The sequence below is a fragment of the Bidens hawaiensis genome, unplaced genomic scaffold (assembly GCF_021521415.1).
Source record: "Bidens hawaiensis isolate Kalapana, Puna unplaced genomic scaffold, B.hawaiensis_p1.1 tig00012479_1, whole genome shotgun sequence".
NCBI lineage: Eukaryota > Viridiplantae > Streptophyta > Magnoliopsida > Asterales > Asteraceae > Bidens > Bidens hawaiensis.
In genome coordinates, this window is record NW_027492022.1 from 526,109 (window position 1) to 548,105 (window position 21,997).

The following is a 21,997-nucleotide window of genomic DNA, read 5'->3' on the forward strand; positions in this document are numbered from 1 at the left end:
CACGGCGAACATGAAAATAGGAGCCTTTGTTTTTTTTTAAACTAAAGTTTAAAACTAAATTATTATACATTTTACACGACAGGGGCAATGTGCAACATATGGGGGTCCGAACCTTGTGGTCGGAAGTTAGGCCGGACATGTTACATCACTAATTTCAAATTAGAGTGAAAGGGTTGTTTGCTATTTATGATTTGGTTTGTTATAACTATGAACTTATCATGAAGTAACATATCATATAAGTTAAAAATGTAAAATGATCGATACAAACTATCAACATTTAGTTAGTCAATGTGCCCATTAGTGAGTAAATTATGGCGGGACCGCGGGACACATGTATGTAACTTGGTGTATCTTGTGTTAGAATGGCATAGATCAGAGATTGAATCCCTCAATATTTTCTGGTGCTTTACTTCATAACAAACTTGCTAATAAATAGCATACAGACTCCAAAACTGAAAGACCCACGATTAACTACAAACCAGGCAACCACTACATAAAACTAGGACCACTACTAGACTTGATTAACTACCCCACTTAATGGACACGACTTCAAATTGAAATACTAACTGGACTCAAAAACAAATACTGACTGGGCTAAAGCCCGTTATTTCAACAGACCCAACAAGTACCATAAACCCATTCAAATCCTTCCCTTAAACTGAAGTTGGGTTTACCCTTCAGTTTAATTTTCCAGCTTTCTAACCCCGAGCAAACTTCTCATCTTCTCGAATACATCAAGTTTTACTGGCTTGGTCATCACATCCGCAACTTGATTTGCTGAAGGACAGAACAATAAACGAATCTTCTCTTCCTTAACCAGGTTCCTCAGATAATGAAACCTCACATCGACATGTTTAGTCCTCCTGTGCATAACTGGGTTCTTTGACAACTTAATGGTAGAGCTGTTATCACATTTAATCTCTACAGTACCAAACCTTTCATTGCTTATTTCCTCCAATAGCCATTTAAGCCAAACACAATGGCACGCACAAGCCGTGGCAGCCACGTACTCCGCTTCAGTGGACGACAAAGTGACGATGTCTTGTTTTTAGAGCTCCAACATATCGTTGCACCACTCAACATACATGCATATCCGGATGTACTCTTTCTATCCTCCATATCTCGAGCGTAATCACTATCCGTGTAGGCTTGAAGCTTGGCTGCACAGTTTCGATCATAGAATAATCCGTAATCGTAAGTCTCTTTAACATACCTTAGAATCCTTTTTGCCACAGCCATATGTTCTTCATGAGGGTCTTCCATGAAACGAGAGATGAAGGAGACAACATACATAATATCCGGCCTTGTAACCGTAAGATACATCAAACTACCGACCAAGCTCTTATACTCAGAATCGTTAACCTTCGTTCCTTCTCCTACTTTCTTGACCACGGTTCCAGGCACTATGGGGTTTTTAACACCATTACATTCCCACATACCGAATCGTTCCAAGACCTCCTTGGCATACTTCTTTTGGCACACACCGATCCCTTCTTCGCATTGGTTTACCTCAACCCCCAGAAAGAATTTCATAGCACCCAAGTCTGTCGTCTCAAACTCATGCATCATCGATTCTTTAAACCTTTCACACATAGCTTCATCATCACCGGTGTAGATAAGATCATCCACATACAAACTCATAACTACCATACCTTTTACAGTTCTTTTAATAAAAATAGTGTGGTCACGATGACTCTTCAGAAAACCTTCTTTCACAAAATAGCTCTCAATGCGATCGTACCAAGCTCTAGGAGCTTGTTTCAAACCATAAAGCGCTCTCTTCAATCTGCATACTTTCTTCTCTTCTCCTTTCTTAATGAAGCCCTTCGGTTGTTCTATAAAAACCGTCTCCTTTAATTCACCATTTAAGAAAGCACACTTCACATCAAGTTGACGTAATTTCCACCCTTTCTGAGCAGCCACTGCAATAATACTTCGAACTGTATCCCACCGTGCCACAGGAGCATAAACTTCATGAAAGTCTATGCCCCTTTTCTGCGAGTATCCCTTCACAACTAACCTGGCTTTATACTTGTCAACTTCTCCTTTCTCATTCAATTTTGTTTTAAATAGCCACTTTACTCCAATGGGTTTAATTCCCTCAGGCACATCTACCAATTCCCAAGTTTTATTTTTCTTTATTGACTCCATTGCACACTCCATAGCTGCTCTCCATTTTGGATCTTTGACAGCTTCATCAAAACTGGTGGGGTCATCAAAACTCATCTTCAGATAGTCCTTCCCCACTTTCATAGTCTTTCATCCAACTAGGAGTTGTTGTAGCTCTTTTTGATGTACCTTCTGTGGGCCCCTCCATGTTGTAACTTTCTTGTTGGTGCGTAGACTCCACCAAATTTGTAGGCAACTGAGAACTAGTTCTACCCACCTCTTCATTTTCAACAGTGGCCCCATTTGTCCTTAATGGACTTTGATTGATGGTGGGCTCCACATTAGGAGAAATCACATCTGATGATGACATTTCAAAACTTTCTTCTTGACTTTCTTCTGTGTACTCATCTAGAATAATTAATTCACCAACTCCAAATGTTGCTTTATCCCACACCTACTCTTCATTCTCAACAAAAAGGACATCCTTACTAATGACAATTCTTTTGTTCACCGGATCATACATCCTAAAAGCCTTGGATTCCTTACTAATTCCCAAGAAAATACATTTAACACTTTTGTTGTCTAGCTTTGTTCTTAGCTGATAAGGTACAAGAACATATCCCACACACCCTGTAACATCACGTAAATTTTGGGCCAAAAATGTCAACTTTTCAAAGTCAATGGACCGATTCTGCCAATTTCTAAACTCCAGGGACCAAAACATAAATTCTGATTTTCCTGACTTTTCGCGGTACGCGATGGGTCAGAGGAGACACCCATCGCGTACCGCTATAGGGTAGTCTGACACAGGTGACACGTGTGCCACGTGACACACGGTAGCAACGCCTATCGCCACGTGTCACCACGTGGCCACACGTCCGCCACGTGTCGCCACGTGTAGCAGCGCCTGCCACGTGTCGACACGTGGCAGGTCTAGGCTCTGACTCAGCAAACCTACATCGCGGTACGCGATAGGTCTGCCAAGTGACCCATCGCGATAGGCAGCCACAGGATTGAGCCCCTCACACCTCAATTACACATGCATACTCTCTCTAGCTTTCACTCACTACCTCGAACTACGTGCCACTAATCTACCTCGATAAACGTGCCCCGAAACGTCGTTTTCCGTGCCGTTACCTCGATTTACGTGCCACTCCCGACATCCTGAACAAGAAGGAAGTACTGCCCGACGACCCGGTGAATTTCTCGAAGTGCGTGCCAAAGGGTGATGACGTCTCGAAAGGCGTGCCAAGTGTGGAAGGAAGTATTGATCAAGTAAAAGTTGATAAGTGAGCGGCGTCGAAGTGCTGCCCAAGTATCTAAGGCACTTCTAAGCCTAAACAAGGTAGGCATAATGCCCGACCAAAATAATATTAAAATATTATAAAGGCTTAATGCCTAAGTCGGAATTATACTCGATGAATATAAAAGAGTAACGAAAATAACAAAGAAAAGAAAGAAAAGAAAAATATATATATATATATATATATATATATATATATGAGTATATATATAAATATATAATTATTCTTTGTTATAGAATATATTATTTAAGTATTATGAATATACTTAAATAAAAGAAATATGTTTCTTAAAGAAGAAGAAACGTCGGATTTTGAAATAAAAACTAAAGGTTTATAAAGATTACTTTTTAACTAAAGGTTTTAAAGTAAAAAGAAATAATGAACTAAAGGTTTATCGAGATGATAAGACTAAAGGTCTTAAGCCGGATAGTGTATCCGACTAATGAATGTTATACTCGTACTATAGGTGCGAGATAGCTAAGAAAGACTAACGGACGATGTTGGAAGCCAATCCCATTGAAAAGGTGAATACGCCCCACTTTACAAACATGTTTTCAAAAGAGTCAAACGTGTTATATGAAAAAGGGTTTACATGAGACTATGTGTCTCTAAAAACATTATAAATAAGAGTATAAGCCATCCCTCAGGCTATGGTATACGTTTGTCTGGATCCTTACATATGTGGAACGCGGTGGGCACATCGCACCACGCTTGGTCACGACCTCTAGCCACGATGGGCCGGGCCTAAGTTACGTCCGAGTGGGGAATGGCCATGTGTATATTTATGGTACCTAAGTTATGTCATAAACGCTGCGGTGTTTCGCTGAGGTGATCTCAAGCAGAGACTCGAGTTTATAATGACTGTTTTAACTTGATTATTCCTAAGCCAAAATGGGCCGAGACTTATGTGGTCTCGAGGGATGATTAAGTAAAGAAAATATTTTTAGCGTCAGCATATTCACCGGCATTCGTTGCTGACGTATTTTATTAACATTTTGCAGGTAATCAGGAATAGAGCTTGAAAGACGAAGAAGCTCAAGAATCCGATGGCTCGGATAATTTTGTGTAAACATAACACATGGTGGTTTTGTAAAAACATATAAACAAGTAAACTTAAAACGAGACTTTCGTCTCGTCTTTTGTATTGTAAATATTTTAATAACGTTCCTTTGTTTTTATAAAGTCTTCCGCTTAAACCCGCAACTCTGATTTATTTACAAACATGGTACCAAGTATGGTTCACACTCCTAGGCCTAGAATGGGGGTGTGACACACCCAAATATCTTAAAGTAATCGACATTTGGCTTGTGTCCAGACCATTCTTCTTCAGGCACTTTATATTCAACAGATGTTGTGGCACACCTGTTCAATATGTGACAAGCCCAGTTTGTTGCCTCGGACCAAATCCATTTGGGCAATTTTTTTTCAATCAGCAAGCAACGTACCATGTTCATCAGGGTTTTGTTTCTACGTTCCGCAACTCCATTTTGTTGTGGAGTATACGCGGCCGTTAACTGCCTTTTAATCCCAAACTCCCCACAAAAATCATTAAATTCCTTTGAAGTGAATTTCCCTCCACGATCACTTCTTAACCCTTTAATGGTTAGTCCAGTTTCATTTTCAACCATCGACTTAAACCTTTTAAAAACTTCAAAGCTTTCACTTTTCTTTGAAAGAAAATAGACCCAACCCTTTCTAGAAAAATCATCAATCAATACCATGACATACCTCTTTCCGCTTTGAGAAGTTGGTTCTATGGGCCCGCACAAATCAGTGTGCATAAGTTCCAATTTATTTGTAGCTCTCCATGTGCTTTTCTTTGGTATGCTAGCACTTTGTTGTTTACCCAAGTTACAAACTTCACACACCTTGCTAGCTTCGGCCATCTTTGAGAGACCTTTCACCATGTTTCTGTATTGCATGGTTCTTAACGATTTGTTGTTCACATGCCCGAGTCTTCGGTGCCAAATCTGTTCATTACCTCCATCTTCTATCTTCAAGCATCTACTCTCCATGGGTTTCATTTTTGCATTCACTAGGAACATACGGTTTCTCGTCATTCTAGAGGTGGTTATCACTCCCCGGTGAGGATGATAAATCTTACACATTCCTCCACGTATCACAACTGTTACGTCTTTTTCTTGTTATTGACCCAAACTTAAAAGATTTGAGGTAAGTTGAGGAACGTAATATACCCGGCTGATGACTTGTGTAATGCCTTCTACTTCAAACCGCACCTCTCCAATTCCTTTAACAGTAAGCCGGGTGTCATTCCCAAGTTTCACCGAGTGTGTAAACCCTTCATCTAAATTTATGAACCATTCTTTAACTCCGGTCATGTGATTCGAACAAGCAGAGTCAAGGAACCATATCCCCTCCTTCGGTTCTCTCTTAATTTCAACATGCGTCATAAGAAGCAAGGCTTCACCTTCATCGAATTCGGTGTAGTTCACCGCTTTTTCTTCTCGACTACACTCGTACGCGAAATGACCCAGTTGGTGGCACCTGTAACACTCAATTGTTGATTTGTCGAAGTCTGGTTTTGATCTGCTTCGGCCCCGACCACGTCCCCTCGGGTTTGGACCCCTTCCTCTACCTCGGCTTCGACCACCGGTTGATTCGAACTCAGCTTTCAGAACTTGATCATCTCCATTTGACTTCTTAACAAGCTTTTGCTCATGCACCAATAGTGAGCTTTGTAACTCGTCGACCGTCATAGCATCTGTATCTTTTGATTCCTCTATAGAGCACACCACGTAGTTGAAGCTTTCGGTTAACGAACGAAGAATCTTCTCAACCACTTTCACTTCGGTCATATCTTCACCAAAGTTTCTCATGTCGTTGGCTACCGTCATCACACGTCCAAAATACTCGGTAATACTTTCGCCCTCCTTCATCTCTAAGGTCTCAAACTCTCTTCGTAACCTTTGTAGTTGGGCCTTCTTTACTCTTACGTTACCTTGGTATTTGTTTTTCATGGCTTCCCAAATTTGCTTAGCCGTCTCCTTTCGTGTCATGGTTTTCAGAATCTGTTTATCAATTGATTGAAACAGATAATTCTGTGCCTTCAGATCCTTGAGACGCATGGCTTCAAGGTTCGACCGTTGAGCAGCCGTAAGTTCGGTTCCTTCCCGTTCTTCCGTGTAACCGGGTTCTATCATTACCCAGTATTCCTTTGATTTCAGTAGTGTCTTCATTAGCAGACTCCAATGGTCGTAATCACCATCAAACTTTCGGACACTTGGAACTTGAAAGTTTGCACTCTCTCCCGCCATTATAATTCACTCAGATTTCTCACCCATATTGCTCTGATACCACTGTTAGAGTGGTATAGATTAGAGATTGAATCACTCAATATTTTCTGGTACTTTACTCCATAATAAACTTGCTAATAAATAGCATACAGACTCCAAAACTGAAAGACCCACGATTAACTACAAACCAGGTAACCACTACATAAAACTAGGACCACTACTAGACTTGATTAACTACCCCACTTAATGGACACAACTTCAAATTGAAATACTAACTGGACTCAAAAACAAATACTGACTGGGCTAAAGCCCGTTATTTCAACTGACCCAACAAGTACCATAAACCCATTCATCATGGACTCTTGGTCGTCATCATCGGCCGACCAATTATATATGACATCTCTATTCTCTGCAATAATATTTTGTATAATAAAAGTACGAAACTACGAATTACATCGTTTAACACGTTCAAGCTTATAAGATCTTGTTCATGTATAATTCCCATCAAGCTTAGAGAGTTAGAGGACACCAAATGCTCTCTCGACATATTTTCTTACGGCTACTTGACAAGTCTTAACTAGTTTCTTCTAATCGTTTTTTGGATACGAAAGCCCTTTGACTAGCATATGTACAATTTAGGATATATTTCATTTTCAAGATAATACCCCCATCGAGTATGGTTGTCAATTCATTGTAAAGTTATAATATAGAACATTGTTTTAGTGGCGGAGCCAACATTTTTTTCATCGATTTCACTAATATCCCATATTTGAATGTGCTACCTAGGCCGAATTATTGATGTGGGTCGGATCATATGTCGTACAAAAGTGATTTTAGTTATGTTCGAATAATTTTGACATTGATTTGACCAAGTTTAAAGGGCATGGTTCTTGAATCATTCCCCCTCATTCACCACATATGCGCCACGTTAGCTTTGTCTCCCTCATTCTTCTTCACCCTTCAACTAGGAGTATGGATCATTCCCGTCGTTCTCAATCATTCCCCGTCATTTCATTATTTAATATTATAAAGAATTAAAAAATAAAAAAAGATCGGATTGGTCGCTTATGCGCGTGACCACCTTTAGTGGCCTCATGTTAGTAGTGACATGAGATGGGGGGGGGGGGGGCAGTGTTCGCTGGCCTCATTTGAATAAGGGGGCTGCCACATCGAATTAGCGGGAAATGGCCACCGATTCATACCTAAATTATATAGAGGAAATGGGTGGTCATTCCTAACTACATTAGAAACTCGATAAATTAATACTCAATTATTTAATAAACTTTCTAAGATAATATTTTTTGCCGGTCCCGACTCGGGGATAAGGTGCTAAATTAATAATTCGCTAAAATTATAAGATAATACATTTTTGATAATTTCTATAGACCCCGTATAAAATATAAATTAATAATTCCTTATATATAGCATATTACATGAATGATTTATGAATGTTTCTTGAAAAATGACTCAATTGTCTTTTGTTTTTGTTGAAATCAATTTCCCCTTGAATCTCGTCTCTAATTTTCCTTAGCATGGTAAAAACTTCTGGTGTTGTTTTCTCATAGCTCAACAAGAAATTGTTCAATGTGATTGCCGCTTTATTAGCTTCGTTTCGCGAAGGGGGCTCTATTGTAGAACTTTCATCATCTTCTTCATCGATATCTTAATTCCAATAACGCTTTCCATAAACTAAGTATTCTACTATAAATTAATAAAATATTAATTAATATATAAATTAATAATTATTAATTTATCGATTAATTAATCTTTTTTAATCAATATATTTTGGTGGTCGCAAGTGTATTATTGAGTATCTATTGTATATGGATATAGATAATCAATTCACTAGTTCTTTCGTTTACAAAGAATGTACAAAACACTACTTTTTGTAGCAGAATATCGAAGGATTGTCTATTATTCACTTCTTTTATGCTGCATCGTTAATGAAAACACACTAATTTCTACTGGAACACGATTAGGATAAAAAAAATCCAAATAGAGCAATAGCAAAATGGGGAAAAAGTTAATGTGTCGTATTGACTAAAATAAAGAGCAAGCACAACTTTTGTGGACATATAGACCAACAATACTTTAATTAAGGCATATGATACATTTATTTGGTAGCTGATCGATGTACCATATGGCAACTAATGCATGACACACACATTTTTTCTCATGCAATAATTTATTTATGCCCCACACATCACGTCCCTTTGTGAACCGTTCAAAATGGTGGAATATACCTTCGGTAATTCGATTAAAATTGTTGTATGATCATTTGAAAACGTTGTCTAAAGTAAATCTCTAGGCATGTTGGCTTGGTGAAAGCGGTCATTTCGCAAACGATTATCACCATCTTTACAAACCCTCTCTATGTATGTTAACAGTGTTTGTTCTTTGCTCTTAAAGAGCTTAACTCGTTTTCAGTATCAAGATCCAACAATTGCATGACAATTTCTTTAACAACATCATATTTCAGTTCTTTAGTCTGCTTCTTGGTTAAACCAAATTGAAGTAGGCGGTATTTCATTGTCACTGGAGATCATTTTAGGTGAGAAATGAAATTATAAGAATATAGAATTTTAGAAACCAGTACTGGTGGTGTCAAAAAATTGATAAATAACAATATTATTTATAATGGTTTTTGAAAAACTAGCCGTTAGAATTTGTTTTGTAGTTACTTTGACGAAATCTTCTCCATAAGAATCTCTATCTTTATAAATAGTGACTTTTTAACTATAAAGATTCACTATTCGCTATCTCTATAATTTGTTTGAGTATCTAAAAAAGAGAGAAACAAAATTAGCGTATATGGCTGAAATAAAGATAGAGATGCATAATACGATGTGATAGGTTAAACAAAATTTCAAGAAATATAATATTTAGTTAAATTACAAATATAAAGATTCTACGTGAATGCCATTGGCCAGTGAGTTTTGTAGTATCAATTATTTAGCAAATACATGACTATAAATAACAAATGCATATAATTCAAGATGCATCCCCTTTACCAAAGAGGTCAAATGTTCAAATACTAAAAGGAACATGTACAAGTATTTAATAGGAGTGAAATAGTATTCGTTATAAATTAATTCAAAATACTAAAAGGTTGATATGTCGTTCGCTTATGTTCAAAATAAAATAAAGTAGACACAAATTGAACTACCTTTTTTGTTAAAGGTCAAAATCACACCACCCTACTCCCACACTATTACCTATTTTGAATGTATTTTACGTCCGAATTTGAACTCGAGATCTCTTACCTAAAAGGGCAAGAGCCTGTATCAAATGAGCTAGTTTTAAATAATTATAAAATAAAAATAAAACTAAATGGCTATTTACCTGATTTTGTGATTTTCCCCCAAATAATAATAATAATAATAATAATAATAACATCTATGATCCATCATCATCCTGCCTACCACCAAATCAGTCCCGCCGCCTAACGATCTGCAAATGCTGAACCATCACCATGGTCGGTGGGTACCTGAGCAAATGCCGATCAGCATTCGGGCTTAACTCAACCCAATAAGCATTTCAAAATCAAACACTCATGGATGCTAATCGCAAGTACGCTAAAGAATTACAAGTCGGTGTACGAGTTGTTCAAATGGCTTGCTCTCTATGTCAGAAGCTGCAAAAGGATTCGGTGGGTCCCAACCCAGATCATGTCATCTCAAAAGACGACGATTCACCCGTTACTGTCGCTGGTGCGTTTATTATTAATTAGGGTTTATTGTTTCATTTTATAATTATATTATTAGCTTATTTTATTGATTAACACTGATTAATTTATTTTATATGCTTTTGTGTTACATAAATTTTGTTTATAATGAATCCTGCTTTTCAAACGGGGCCGGGCTCAAAATTTTCGGACGAAAATGGGTAAATTTAGGCTACGTATCAAAATATTTGGACGGAAACGGGTAAATTTACATTTTACACTACCGAGCAAAAAAACAGTGGGGCTTCGCTCATGCCCGTATGATATGTCATTGGTGTGTGTTAGTAAATTGTGTATGCTCAAGGGGTGTACATGGGTTGCTTTTTGGGGACAAATTCAGTTTTGGGGTTTTTTAAAAACCGTTTTCGGTTTTCACAATGGGTTTGGTTTCGGTTTTTCAGTTTTACATTGGGATCCGTTTGATTTTGGTTTTTGGTTTAAACGCCTTTGGTTTCATTTTCCATGGTTTTCGGTTTTCATTATGGGTTTAGACGTTTAGTTACAATTTTTTAGGTTTTCAGTTTCGTAATGGGTTCGATCGGTTTTTTGGTATTACCATTTGGGCTGAAAAATAGCCTAAAATAGGACGATTCACCCGTTACTGTTGTCGGTGCGTTTATTAATAGGGTTTATTGCTTGATTATATTATTATTTATTAGCTGCTTCATAGCTGATTTTATAGATTAACACTGATTAATTTCTGTTATATGCTTTTGTGTGGCATAACATTAATATTTTTTGTTTTGTAAGAATTTGTCTGTGAATGATGCTTATGATTTTGTATGACATGTTACTAGTGTGTGGTTAGTATGATAGAGGTGTGTGTGCGGTTTAGGGGTGTACATGGTCGTTTTTGGGGTTAAACTGAACCAAAAATTGAAAATTCGGTTTTTGAAAACCGTTGGTTTCAGTTTCAACGATTTTCGGTTGTCACAGTGGGTTTTTTTTTTTTTTTTGGTGTTACAGCTGGTTCGGTTTTGGTTTCGGTTTCAGTTTTTTGGTTTTACCAGTTGGGCTGAAAAAATAGCCTAAAATGACGAACCCAAGCCTAAATGATTTTGTTAATTAATGATTAATTGATTATTATATATTAGGACCTAGAATTTTGGGCGACACCATTTATTACTTTCTTATACATTTCTTAGAATTGGCTTTTCGGTTTGGTTTAGTTGGTTATTTCCGTTACGGTTCAGTTATGTCGTTTTCGTGCCCCCCTACAATACCCTCCATGAATTGCAAAGATTTAAGGTTCCAATTTGAAAATCAACCAAAAATGTAGTGGATAGTAATTAGTAGGTCACAATATTCCATATATTTTACAAATGTATGTATGATATTGGCCCATATGCATAAACAGATTGGAGTGTACAAGCAATGATTAGCTGGATGCTAACTGAATCATTCGGTCGAGAAAACGTCTCAATCGTAGCTGAAGAAGACACACAAAAACTAGCTGACGCCACCGCCACGTCTTTACTAGCATCCGTGGTTGCAACCGTGAACGAAACATTAGCCCTGGCGCCCCGGTTCGGTCTCAAGGGTCCAGCCACACCTCTCAATGGTTCACAAGTTCTTGACGCCATTAGCCGATGCAACTCAACCGGTGGTCAGGTTGGAAGACACTGGGTCCTTGACCCTGTTGATGGAACCCTAGGGTTCGTGCGTGGAGACCAGTATGCGGTGGCTCTTGCGTTGATTGATAACGGTCAGGTTGTGGTTGGGGTTCTTGGGTGCCCTAATTATTCGAGTAAAAGGAAACTAGTTAATAATAATAATAATAATAATAATAATAATAATAATAATAATAATAATAATAATAATTCGAGTGCGTTGGAATCGGAAGGGTGTGTTATGTACACAAGTAAGAGTAGTGGTCAAGCTTGGATGCAGCCACTGTTTCAGGGTGATGGGTCTGTATGGCCCGGTTCATCTAGTGTTAGTGTTATACGGGTTTCTAGTATTGATAACCCGGTAATGGCTACGTTTTGTGAACCGGTTGAAAAGGCTAACTCTAACCATTCGTATAGTGCAGGAATTGCTCACCGAGTAGGGCTTAGGTGAGCTTAAGTTCTTACTTTCAGTATTGATTTGTTTACTTATGAATGGTTCACAAAATAAGTGATTTGAGTAAAACAAGGGGTGATCATTTTCGACACAACACGAAAATAATTAAGCTTTGGGTTGATTTATGTAACTCGTAGAGAAAACGGATTTGTGTTTGGGTTGAACTAAATAATTAAGCACGTCGTGTTTGGGTTGACCAGTTTAAATAAATGGGCCGGGCCATGTTTAATTTAACAGGTCGTGTTTGGGTAACCTGTTTATCAAACAGGTCATGTTCTAGTTGACCTGTTTAACCCGTTTTGTTAAACATGTTGACCTGCTAACCTGTTTAATTAAACTAGTCAATGCACTAACCCTTCTTGACCTGTTTAACCCATTTTTTGATAACTTACCAACCCGATTAATATGTTTACAACTTAATTGTTACATGCCAACCCGTTTAGATAAATGGATTAAACACATCGTGCTCAAGTTGACCTGTTTAACCCGCTTTGTTAAACATATCGACCGCCAGCCCGTTTAATCAAGCAGGCCGATCCACTACAAAAATCGTGTTCGGGACAAAATGTGTTTCTGATCAACTCAAGCTGACCCATACAAAAATGACCCATTTTGACCTGTAACCATCTCTTTATGATAAAAAAAATATATACGTTAATTTTTGGTTTTGTGATTGCAGAAAACAACCGTTGCGTGTTTATAGCATGGTAAAATATGCAGCAATCGCGCGTGGAGACGCAGAGATATACATGAAGTTTGCAAAAGCTGGATACAAAGAAAAGATATGGGACCATGCTGCTGGGGTGCTGATTGTGGAGGAAGCTGGTGGTGTTGTGACAGATGCTGGCGGCCGCCCACTGGATTTCTCAAAAGGGGTGTATCTTGAAGGCCTCGATCGGGGGATCGTTGCGTGTTCGGGTGTTAATTTGCATGACAAAATTATAGGGGCTGTTTATGCAAGCTGGGATTCTTCTAATCTTTAATTTTTTTTTTGTTTCAAGAGTGAATGTTGAGGATTATATTTGTAATTTCGAGTTATAATATAGTACAAGTTTACAATGCATATAGATGCATTCCTTCATCAAGTTCATACATTTTGACTTACAGGTAAGACATTCAGTTTCAAATTCAATATTTAAACCGAATTCGATGTCTTACATATAATTTTTTGCTGTTTAAGAATAATAAACTCTAATAATGTTATAAAGTTAAGCCCAAAATGTAACTTGACACACATATGTTAACAAGTAACAACTAAAATGTCATATCAACAAAATCAACAAAATTGTTTTACCACCTTCAAATTCTCAGGTACTCAAAATGACTATGGGTTTCACTTCTATCATCTATACAGTATTAACATTGTAAACCATATCTTTCAATCTTCCAAAAACTACTGGTAAAACAATCTCGGGTAGCCCGTATCAAAATTGAAGCATGGATGTACGACTTTTTTATTAAGCTCATAATCTTCATGTATCACCCTCTTCACAGCATTTTCAATGTGGCTACCTGCATATTAGTCCATACACTTTGACTTTCAGGTCAAACAAATTCAATTTCAGACTCAAAATACATGCGAAATTCGAAGCTATTTTTCATCCATTTCTTACTAAACTGGCATATTCTGTCACATTGTTTAGTAAAATAATCAAAATTATAAAAATACCCTAAAAGATTTTACTTCAATTAAGTTAAAAATTGTTCAAGTTTGACCACAAAGTCAAGATTCAATTCTAACCTGTTGGGATACCATGGTATGTTTTCATGTTATCAACAACATATTGGAATATCGATGTCATCCTGTTGGTGTCCAAGAGGTCAGATGCAGGGGATGATTCAGCATCTCCATATGCCATTAGAAGCATAGTCGACCGACATTCTTTCTTAAAACTATCATCTCCCAGTTCAACACTTTCCCACCTAATAAACTCGCGTGAAAACTTCAAAGCCTCATCAAACTGACGCGCGCGACATAGTTCGATCATCTTTTGCTGCTCCAACAAGAAACGTACTCGAGGCCGAGCCTCTAAAAAAGCCTGATCAAGAATAAATCAAACTATTAATAACATTTTAACAGCATGCTGATTCATAAACACCTTATGCTTGGTGATTTTGTACTTCTAATAAATAAAATATGAAGCAACATGTTTAAATGTATAGACAATTTAAGTTTTTATATTATTTAGTACGTCATCCGATTCTAAAATCCGGCCTGACCAACCGAACATTGAGTCTTACCGGGGTCAATATTTCATTAAGAGCGCGAATGGCATCATCGAATTGACGGTTGAAGATGAAGTCTTTAACAATCTTTTGTGTTTCCACAAGTGCAAGCTTTTCAGAGTCCATGGGTACTGATTTTAACAAAAAAAGATTAATAAACTTAATTGTAATTAAACTAAAAAGCAAAATTAAGGGAATGAATAATAATAATAATAATAATAATAATAATACTTGGGCAGCCAGCTTCTTGTTGAAAGGCTTGAGCAGCAGGAAGAAGTCCATGTGCTAATAGAAAATCCATAACCATCATGTTCATGTCTTCTTTCTTGAACTCGCCCCGTCTCAACAGTTGGTTCCACTCGTCCTCGGTCCTTTCATCCCTCAATATTTCAACATATGGTTCAACTTCCGGCACAACTTGAGGTTCAACATCCGGTCCAACTGGAAGTTCAATTTCCGGTACAACTTGAGGTTCATCTTCAGGTTCACTAACATTCACTATATCAACATCTGGATCATCTTCAGGTTCACTAACATTCACTACATCAACATCTGGGTCATCTTCAGGTTCACTATCAACATTCATTATATCAACATCTTCAGGTTCACTATCAACATTCATTATATCAACATCTTCTGCTTCAATGTCCGGCACAACTTGCGGTCCAACTGGAGGCTCATCTTGTTGCATATTTTGCGGTTCAATTTCCGGTACAACTTGATCTTCATCTTCGGGTACATTTTGCGGTTCGTTTTGTCCCTGTTTCAAGAACAAAAACATCCAATTTAATTCACAATTGCATGCAATGAGTTGAAATTGTAATTAGAATATAGGGTTTTGGCATTTCAAAATCAAATTACGCACAATAAGTGATATTAAGCAATCAAAATGCAATTGATTGAATGAAATCGATGTGGGTTTGAAGAGTAAGTCGTGAAATTAAACAATCAAAGATTTGTTGATTTCAAGAAACTGATGAAAAACAGTGTAGAAGATGCAGAGGAAGTAAAATTGAATGAAAATGAAACGAGTTTGAAGTTAAATTGAAGATGGCGTACCTGTGGAACTGGTAATTCCATCGATCTTGAAGTAAATTGATGAAAATGAGAAGTGAATTTGTGAATGTTGCAGGTTTATTGATGGGTTTTGTATGGGGTAGAAGAACAGAGGAGGTGTGTTTAGAAAGAGGGTTTGTTTTGTTGGCGCCTTAATCTGTTTTTTCAATTTCTCCGTTACTTCTGTCAAGTTTTAACGGACATTGAAAGAGAAGGGGCTTTTGTGAAAAATGTCTTGAATATGGATGTACATATTTGTACATTGAAAGAGAAGAGGGTTTTATTTAAAACATGTCTTAATTTTGATTTTTCCCTCATATGTTACAAATGAAATGGTTTAGCAACTTGTTTATTTTTAGGTAATGTTTGGTATAATGAAATAACAAGTGAAATTGAATGAATTATTACCAGAGAATGAAACAAAAAAAAATAGATATTTGGTTGAGTAGATTGGTTAATGAAATAGATACAACGATTATACAAGAAATCTCATTCCATCAAAACCATTTATCATTATCTTTTTTTTTCATTTCTTTCCTATATCATCTTATTTTCTTGACATTACCACCTAACAAATACTACTTGTACAATGATTGCCTATTTGTGATTTCTAAAAGAATTGACATTTATTCAGAGCACCCAGATGAAATTAGGTAAGCTAAAGAAAACTTTAAAGGGCAAAACTGTACGATTTCATTTATGTTCATTAATTCAATAAAAAATGAACATGAACCCTTTTTGTTCACTTAGTTAAATAAACAATTAAATGATGTTTGTTTGTGCTCTATGAAGCCTATGTGTTTGTTTATATTCATTTTTGTTGAGTTATATTTGAGAAACATTGGTTTAAACCAATAAACAAACGAGCATAAACACGTTTGTTTTCTTAGTAAACAAACACAAACAAGAAAATCCATTCACTTTTTATAAGCTAGGAAAAAACCATCCTTTTTTTTATAAAACGGATCCACCCTTTTAATTTTATTAAAATAATAAGGCATAATCCAACTAAGCCCAGTTAACATAACACTTAAGCCCAATTAATCTATTACTTGAAACCAAACATAAAATCCAATAATATTAGTGTTAAACAAGCTCATACTCGCGCGTCACCTAACTCGTTTAATATCTAATATTGTTTCCCTACAGACGAGTTAATACAATATAATAAAATATATGTTAATAACATTTGTTTTTTTAATGGTCAACGAATTCCCTAAATGGGCTAGTGGCTAAATTCACCACATCGGGATTACAATTTTTCGATCTTGGAAAAACCCTCACCTAAGGCCAACGCCCATGAACACCTGCTTGAAAGCAGTGCGGAGTGATAAAACTCGTTCAGTTCAAGAATCTAATTAGTGAAAGACACATACTCGTCTAGTCTCTTAACATCACTATGGTGCATTTGAAACTAAATATTATGAACAGGAATCGACCTGGGTCATACGAAATAAACTCTCTCCATTACCATTAGCTCATGTTAATAATATTAAAATCACCAACAACAATACTTGAATTCATTAAGTTAAAACAGGTTAAATCTAGCATCCAAACTTCAAAGGCGGCGTTAACCCAACTATTACCATCAACTATTTCGCTAGTCCAACTGAACCGGTGACATGAGATCGGAGAAGAAGATCAAGATCAGCAGGCAATCACAGGTGAATTCAAACAAAATCGGACAAATAAATCAATCAATCAATTAATTCTTATCATTTACACACTTCAGAAATCAAGATCTGATATATACTAAAATACTGATATAATGTTATCAACAATTGCAAAAATAAGAAAAACAATCTAAGCAGCCATGGACATAACCGAAAGCCGGCTATGTTAGAATAAATATATTTTATATATATTTATATATGGCCCTTATAATTATTTATCTTATTATTGATCATTGACCTAAATAACCTTATGTTTATAACTGGTAAATCCTTGATGGACGGAATTACCCTTACTAACATTAATAGGGTTTCCCCTTGGGTGTATATATAGAGAGCTTATTAGAGAGGTTAATAACTAATGATGAATAATAACACCATAAGAATCATCCCCTACCTCTCTCTCTCTCAAATCGTGTTCATCAAGAACACCTAATCTCCATCCTAACCATACACCCTAAAGGGGAACTCGATCAGATTAAGAAGATGTCAATCTCAAACATCACTGGATTATCAGGTATTACATATTTCCTTGTTTCCATTATATCATCGATTATAGAAACTGATCAACATGTGGTATCAAAGCATGATGTTGATTAATCAGTTTCTTCGATGTCCATAAAAAAAACTGGAATTAAAATAGGAAACGAGTTTTTGATTAAAACCCTTATGTTTACGGTTTTGATCATCATCATAAAACTGATTGGATCTGATGTTCGTATTACTTCTAACGAATTGTTAGGTCTGATTAAAACCTGTTCATTATAAAAACCTGATTATTTTCGAAATCTGTTTTAACAAACTTTCAGATTTCGATTCCAGTATTAAATCGGATAATATAATCGAAAACAGTTTCGTAAAATTCTTGAAACTGTTCTTGTTTTTTTCGAAGATGTTCTTGAAGAACATCATAATTTTCGAAAACTAACCTTAATTAGGATTAACTTGGGAAAATGAAATCTGTTAAAGAGATAATATTATCTCTAAGTTTAATTTCAAAATCTTTTAAATAAAATAAAAGATATAATTTTGAAATCTTATTAAAATTAGAGATAATCTAAAACTTTAAAGAAATAATATTATCTCTAAGTTTAATTTCAAAATCTTTAATATAAAATAAAAGATATAATTTTGAAATCTTATTAAAATTAGAGATAATCTAAAACTTTAAAGAGATAATATTATCTCTAAGTTTAATTTCAAAATCTTTTAAATAAGATAAAAGATATAATTTTGAAATCTTATTAAATTTTGAGATAATCTAAAACTTTATAACAGAATCTACCAAATCCCTTAAAATTAGGAAAAGGTTATCAGGTTGATTATTCTTTTCGAATTCTGCTAATGTTGCGAATCAAGGCATCTATTCACAACAACTGGACTCTAATCGCAACAAATGAAATGTTGCGAAATCGCATGATGTTGCGAGAATTACATATTATCTTGCGAGTAACATGTTGCGATGTCCACTAATTATGTTGCGATCAGAACCTAGCATCACAGAATGTTGCGAAGGGACATATGTTGCGAAAAGTCACTAATGTTGCGAACCTTAAGATGTTGCGAGTATTACTTAAGATGTTGCGACGAGCTAATTTTGCAAGATGTTGCGAGTATTACCTATTGATGTTGCGATCAGCCCATAAAATCACAGGATGTTGCGAGTACTCTTAATCGCAACAATTATGTTGCGAGTGCTTTAAATCGCAACAATGCTGATTACATCACAACAACTCCATTCGCAACATCTCTCATAACAACATCATTCGCAACATCTCTTATAAAACATCAATCGCAACATTACTTATGACTGCACTGTTCGCAACATCTAAAATCCCTTAACCAAATTCGCAACATCACTTCGAAGAAATCACAACTTTACTTATATCTTACATGTTGCGAAATGATCAGAAACCCTTATATATAACCTAACTGATTAAGGGGCCCTGCTCCGTTAAATTACTTAACTTAAATAACACTTATAGTTCACTTCTGCCCAACGGTGATGTGTAACCTAATATTGTTATTTAAGTCTAATTAAGTATGTCACTTAAAAGTGTATGTCCTAACATTATCAGACATTCGCATGACTTTAGTTTTGCTTAACTTAAACAACACTTCATGAGTTCACTTCTGCCCAATGGTGATGTGGTAGCTTAACAAAGTTGTTTTAGTCTAACTAAGCATAGTCATCTAAAAGATGAGTATCCTAAAATTGCTAGATACTCAAATGACATTAACTTTGCCTTAAATACCTTAAATGTCTCAATTCTGCCCAACGGTGATTTGTTACATTTATGTATTGCAAACTTACCTTGTGCATAACAACTTGATTGTTCCAATTCTGCCCAACGGTGATTTGTTACAATTATTTTCGCACAAGAATTTTATACTTAAATAATACATTTTCTGCCCAACGGTGATCTATTTTATTTAAGTATAATAAAATTAATTTTGGTGTTATACTTAAAATTATCACATCTTCATAATGATCCTTACATTAATGATCCTTCATTAATGATCCTAATTTCAGTCTGCCTTATTAGATTACCCATAACATAAATCACTCTAAGATTCTTCTATAAAGTTTGAATCTCAAACCTAAATCATCCACTCTTATTACAAAACCTAAGAAGAGTTTTGCTTCTAAAAGGGTCTTACAAAATTTGCCCTTTTGAGTCTTGATTATCCTTAAAGACTTGAAATTCTTACTGCTCATTCTGATAAAAGTATTACAGAAAAACACTTGAGCATAATCAGTGGGATAAATAAATATGTCTCTTATGATAATCAAGAACTCCTTACATGATTCCTATCAGGTGAGCAATTACGGATTCTAAAATTCCTAAGACTAACGTTTTTTTTTTTTTTTTTTTATATGGAAATAATAGAATCAAAACAATTCCTAAGATGCATGCAAAACACTCTAATTCTAAATAAAAAGGTTAATTGGCATTTGTGAATACATCCTAATATTTAATTCCATGACCCATAAACTGAGAGCTTATACATGGAACTTAATGAAGTCTTTTCAGTGTATTACTTTTCCAACAGTACAATTAGATGCCTTAAGAATCAACTATAACACTCAGAAGTACTAAAGGAAACTGAGTGTGTTGCTAGCAATATATGTACAGGAAAAGGAATGCCTAAAATTGAAAATCAAATGTTATTCACCTTATTACCACTAAACCTTAAAAGAGGATAGTTCTAAAGTCTTGAAACAAAATACAAGTACTGCTTCCAGCTCTAAGTTCTCAAAGGGAAAGTCTCACTGCAAAATCATGCCATTAGACTAGGCACGAGCAAAGAGACTATCCATACCTCAAGGGAACAGTTGGCTAAGAAAGGTAGTTACCAATTAATGATATTTAACTCCACTAATATTAATATCCCTATTAACACATGTTAGTTGAGTTTAGTTTTATACGTTTCCTTATCAGAAATCGATAATAATTAAGATGAGAGTCAGTGACTCATTTAATGTTAAGGTTGTAAGAACCATAAAAGCTGTTTTGTATTAAGCTTTATGATACCTTAAACATTCTAGAGTTTACTCAGAATTTAGTATCAATACTAAAGCTACATTTTGACAGTTATAAGGTTTTAAATGACCAAAACAAAGTCACTACTAACTAAAACTATCATATTATCGGTCGTTATTATCTGAATAGAAACCTTATAAGATAAAACTAAGCGATGCTACAAATTTCACAACCTTTTGTTATCATAGAAATGAGAATTTAACAAAAGATAAATGAGACTTACGTACTTCATCCATTAAGACCAAAATTTTCATGAGAAATCATGACTCGGTTGACAAAGGATGAATTGCCATTAAATCTCATTCTTAGTGATTTGAAAGCATGTGTTAAATGCCCTAAATATAAACTGGATAAAGGGAGTAAGTGAGGTCCACCATAAGTTAAAATTCACTGCTATTAGTGGAGCTTAGAAGAATATCAACTTGTATCTAATCTGTTTCCTACTGGACAAGTTCTTTAAAGAAATCAATTCATATATACTTATCAGTATTCCTTCTAAATATGTCCTTAAAATTTCTTATGAAATATGGACAATAAGGAAATCAAGTCTAAACTGTATGAAAGTTTCCTATGACATGAATCGCCAAAACTTGTATGGAGTTTTAGAGGCCTAAAAGATCAGTGGGAGCACTGAGTGTCCTTATATGCAAGAGATGGGGGAGAAACAACTTAATCTACCTCATAAAATGTAAGGCCCCGTTACCGGTAACCCTACTTTCGTGTTGGATTTACTCATAAACACAGTTCTAAATATCAGAGTTAATTAAAAACTTTACGCGGAATATAAAACTTTCATAAAACATTACATATCAATTCATAATCATGTCTTTAAACATTCCTCTTGTCTTTCAAAATCAAAACGTAACTTATAAAACATATCGGATCTTCAGATGCCAGGCTTTAGTCTTCTGCCATGTGTCCTCCACTCAAGCCAGCTGTCTCAACCTACTCACCTGCGTGCATACTAAAAGTCAGCTACGCTGAGTGAGTTCTAGTTAAACATACACTACCATGCAATACCTTGTTACATACATACGTACTTAAC

At 35.8% G+C, this 21,997-nt stretch overlaps 2 protein-coding genes across 2 annotated transcripts; one reads left to right on the forward strand and one right to left on the reverse strand.

Moving 5' to 3' along the window:
- Positions 1–10,043: 10,043 nt before the first annotated feature.
- Positions 10,044–13,515, forward strand: LOC143541234 (3',5'-bisphosphate nucleotidase AHL-like). The gene is made up of 3 exons (XM_077034112.1): positions 10,044–10,377; positions 11,749–12,448; positions 13,135–13,515. Exons 1-3 carry the CDS (start codon positions 10,221–10,223, stop codon positions 13,436–13,438), a joined length of 1,161 nt encoding a protein of 386 aa, XP_076890227.1. The 5' UTR covers positions 10,044–10,220; the 3' UTR covers positions 13,439–13,515.
- A 538-nt stretch (positions 13,516–14,053) lies between these two features.
- LOC143541287 (protein GID8 homolog) lies at positions 14,054–14,988 on the reverse strand. The gene is made up of 4 exons (XM_077034155.1): positions 14,913–14,988; positions 14,697–14,812; positions 14,197–14,494; positions 14,054–14,082 (listed from the first exon to the last, which is right to left on the reverse strand). Exons 1-4 carry the CDS (start codon positions 14,986–14,988, stop codon positions 14,054–14,056), a joined length of 519 nt encoding a protein of 172 aa, XP_076890270.1.
- Between the last annotated feature and the right edge of the window lie 7,009 nt (positions 14,989–21,997).

What these genes read in the sequence shown, in the direction of transcription:
- LOC143541234 (XM_077034112.1), top strand. Translation starts at nt 10,221, where the DNA reads ATGGATGCTAATCGCAAGTACGCTAAAGAATTACAAGTCGGTGTACGA. An exon ending in TTCACCCGTTACTGTCGCTG is followed by an intron (nt 10,378 to 11,748) that starts GTGCGTTTATTA and finishes ATGCATAAACAG; the next exon opens with ATTGGAGTGTACAAGCAATG. An exon ending in GCTCACCGAGTAGGGCTTAG is followed by an intron (nt 12,449 to 13,134) that starts GTGAGCTTAAGT and finishes TTGTGATTGCAG; the next exon opens with AAAACAACCGTTGCGTGTTT.
- LOC143541287 (XM_077034155.1), bottom strand. Translation starts at nt 14,988, where the DNA reads ATGGTTATGGATTTTCTATTAGCACATGGACTTCTTCCTGCTGCTCAA. An exon ending in TTAATGAAATATTGACCCCG is followed by an intron (nt 14,495 to 14,696) that starts GTAAGACTCAAT and finishes ATTCTTGATCAG; the next exon opens with GCTTTTTTAGAGGCTCGGCC. An exon ending in ATACCATGGTATCCCAACAG is followed by an intron (nt 14,083 to 14,196) that starts GTTAGAATTGAA and finishes ACAATGTGACAG; the next exon opens with AATATGCCAGTTTAGTAAGA.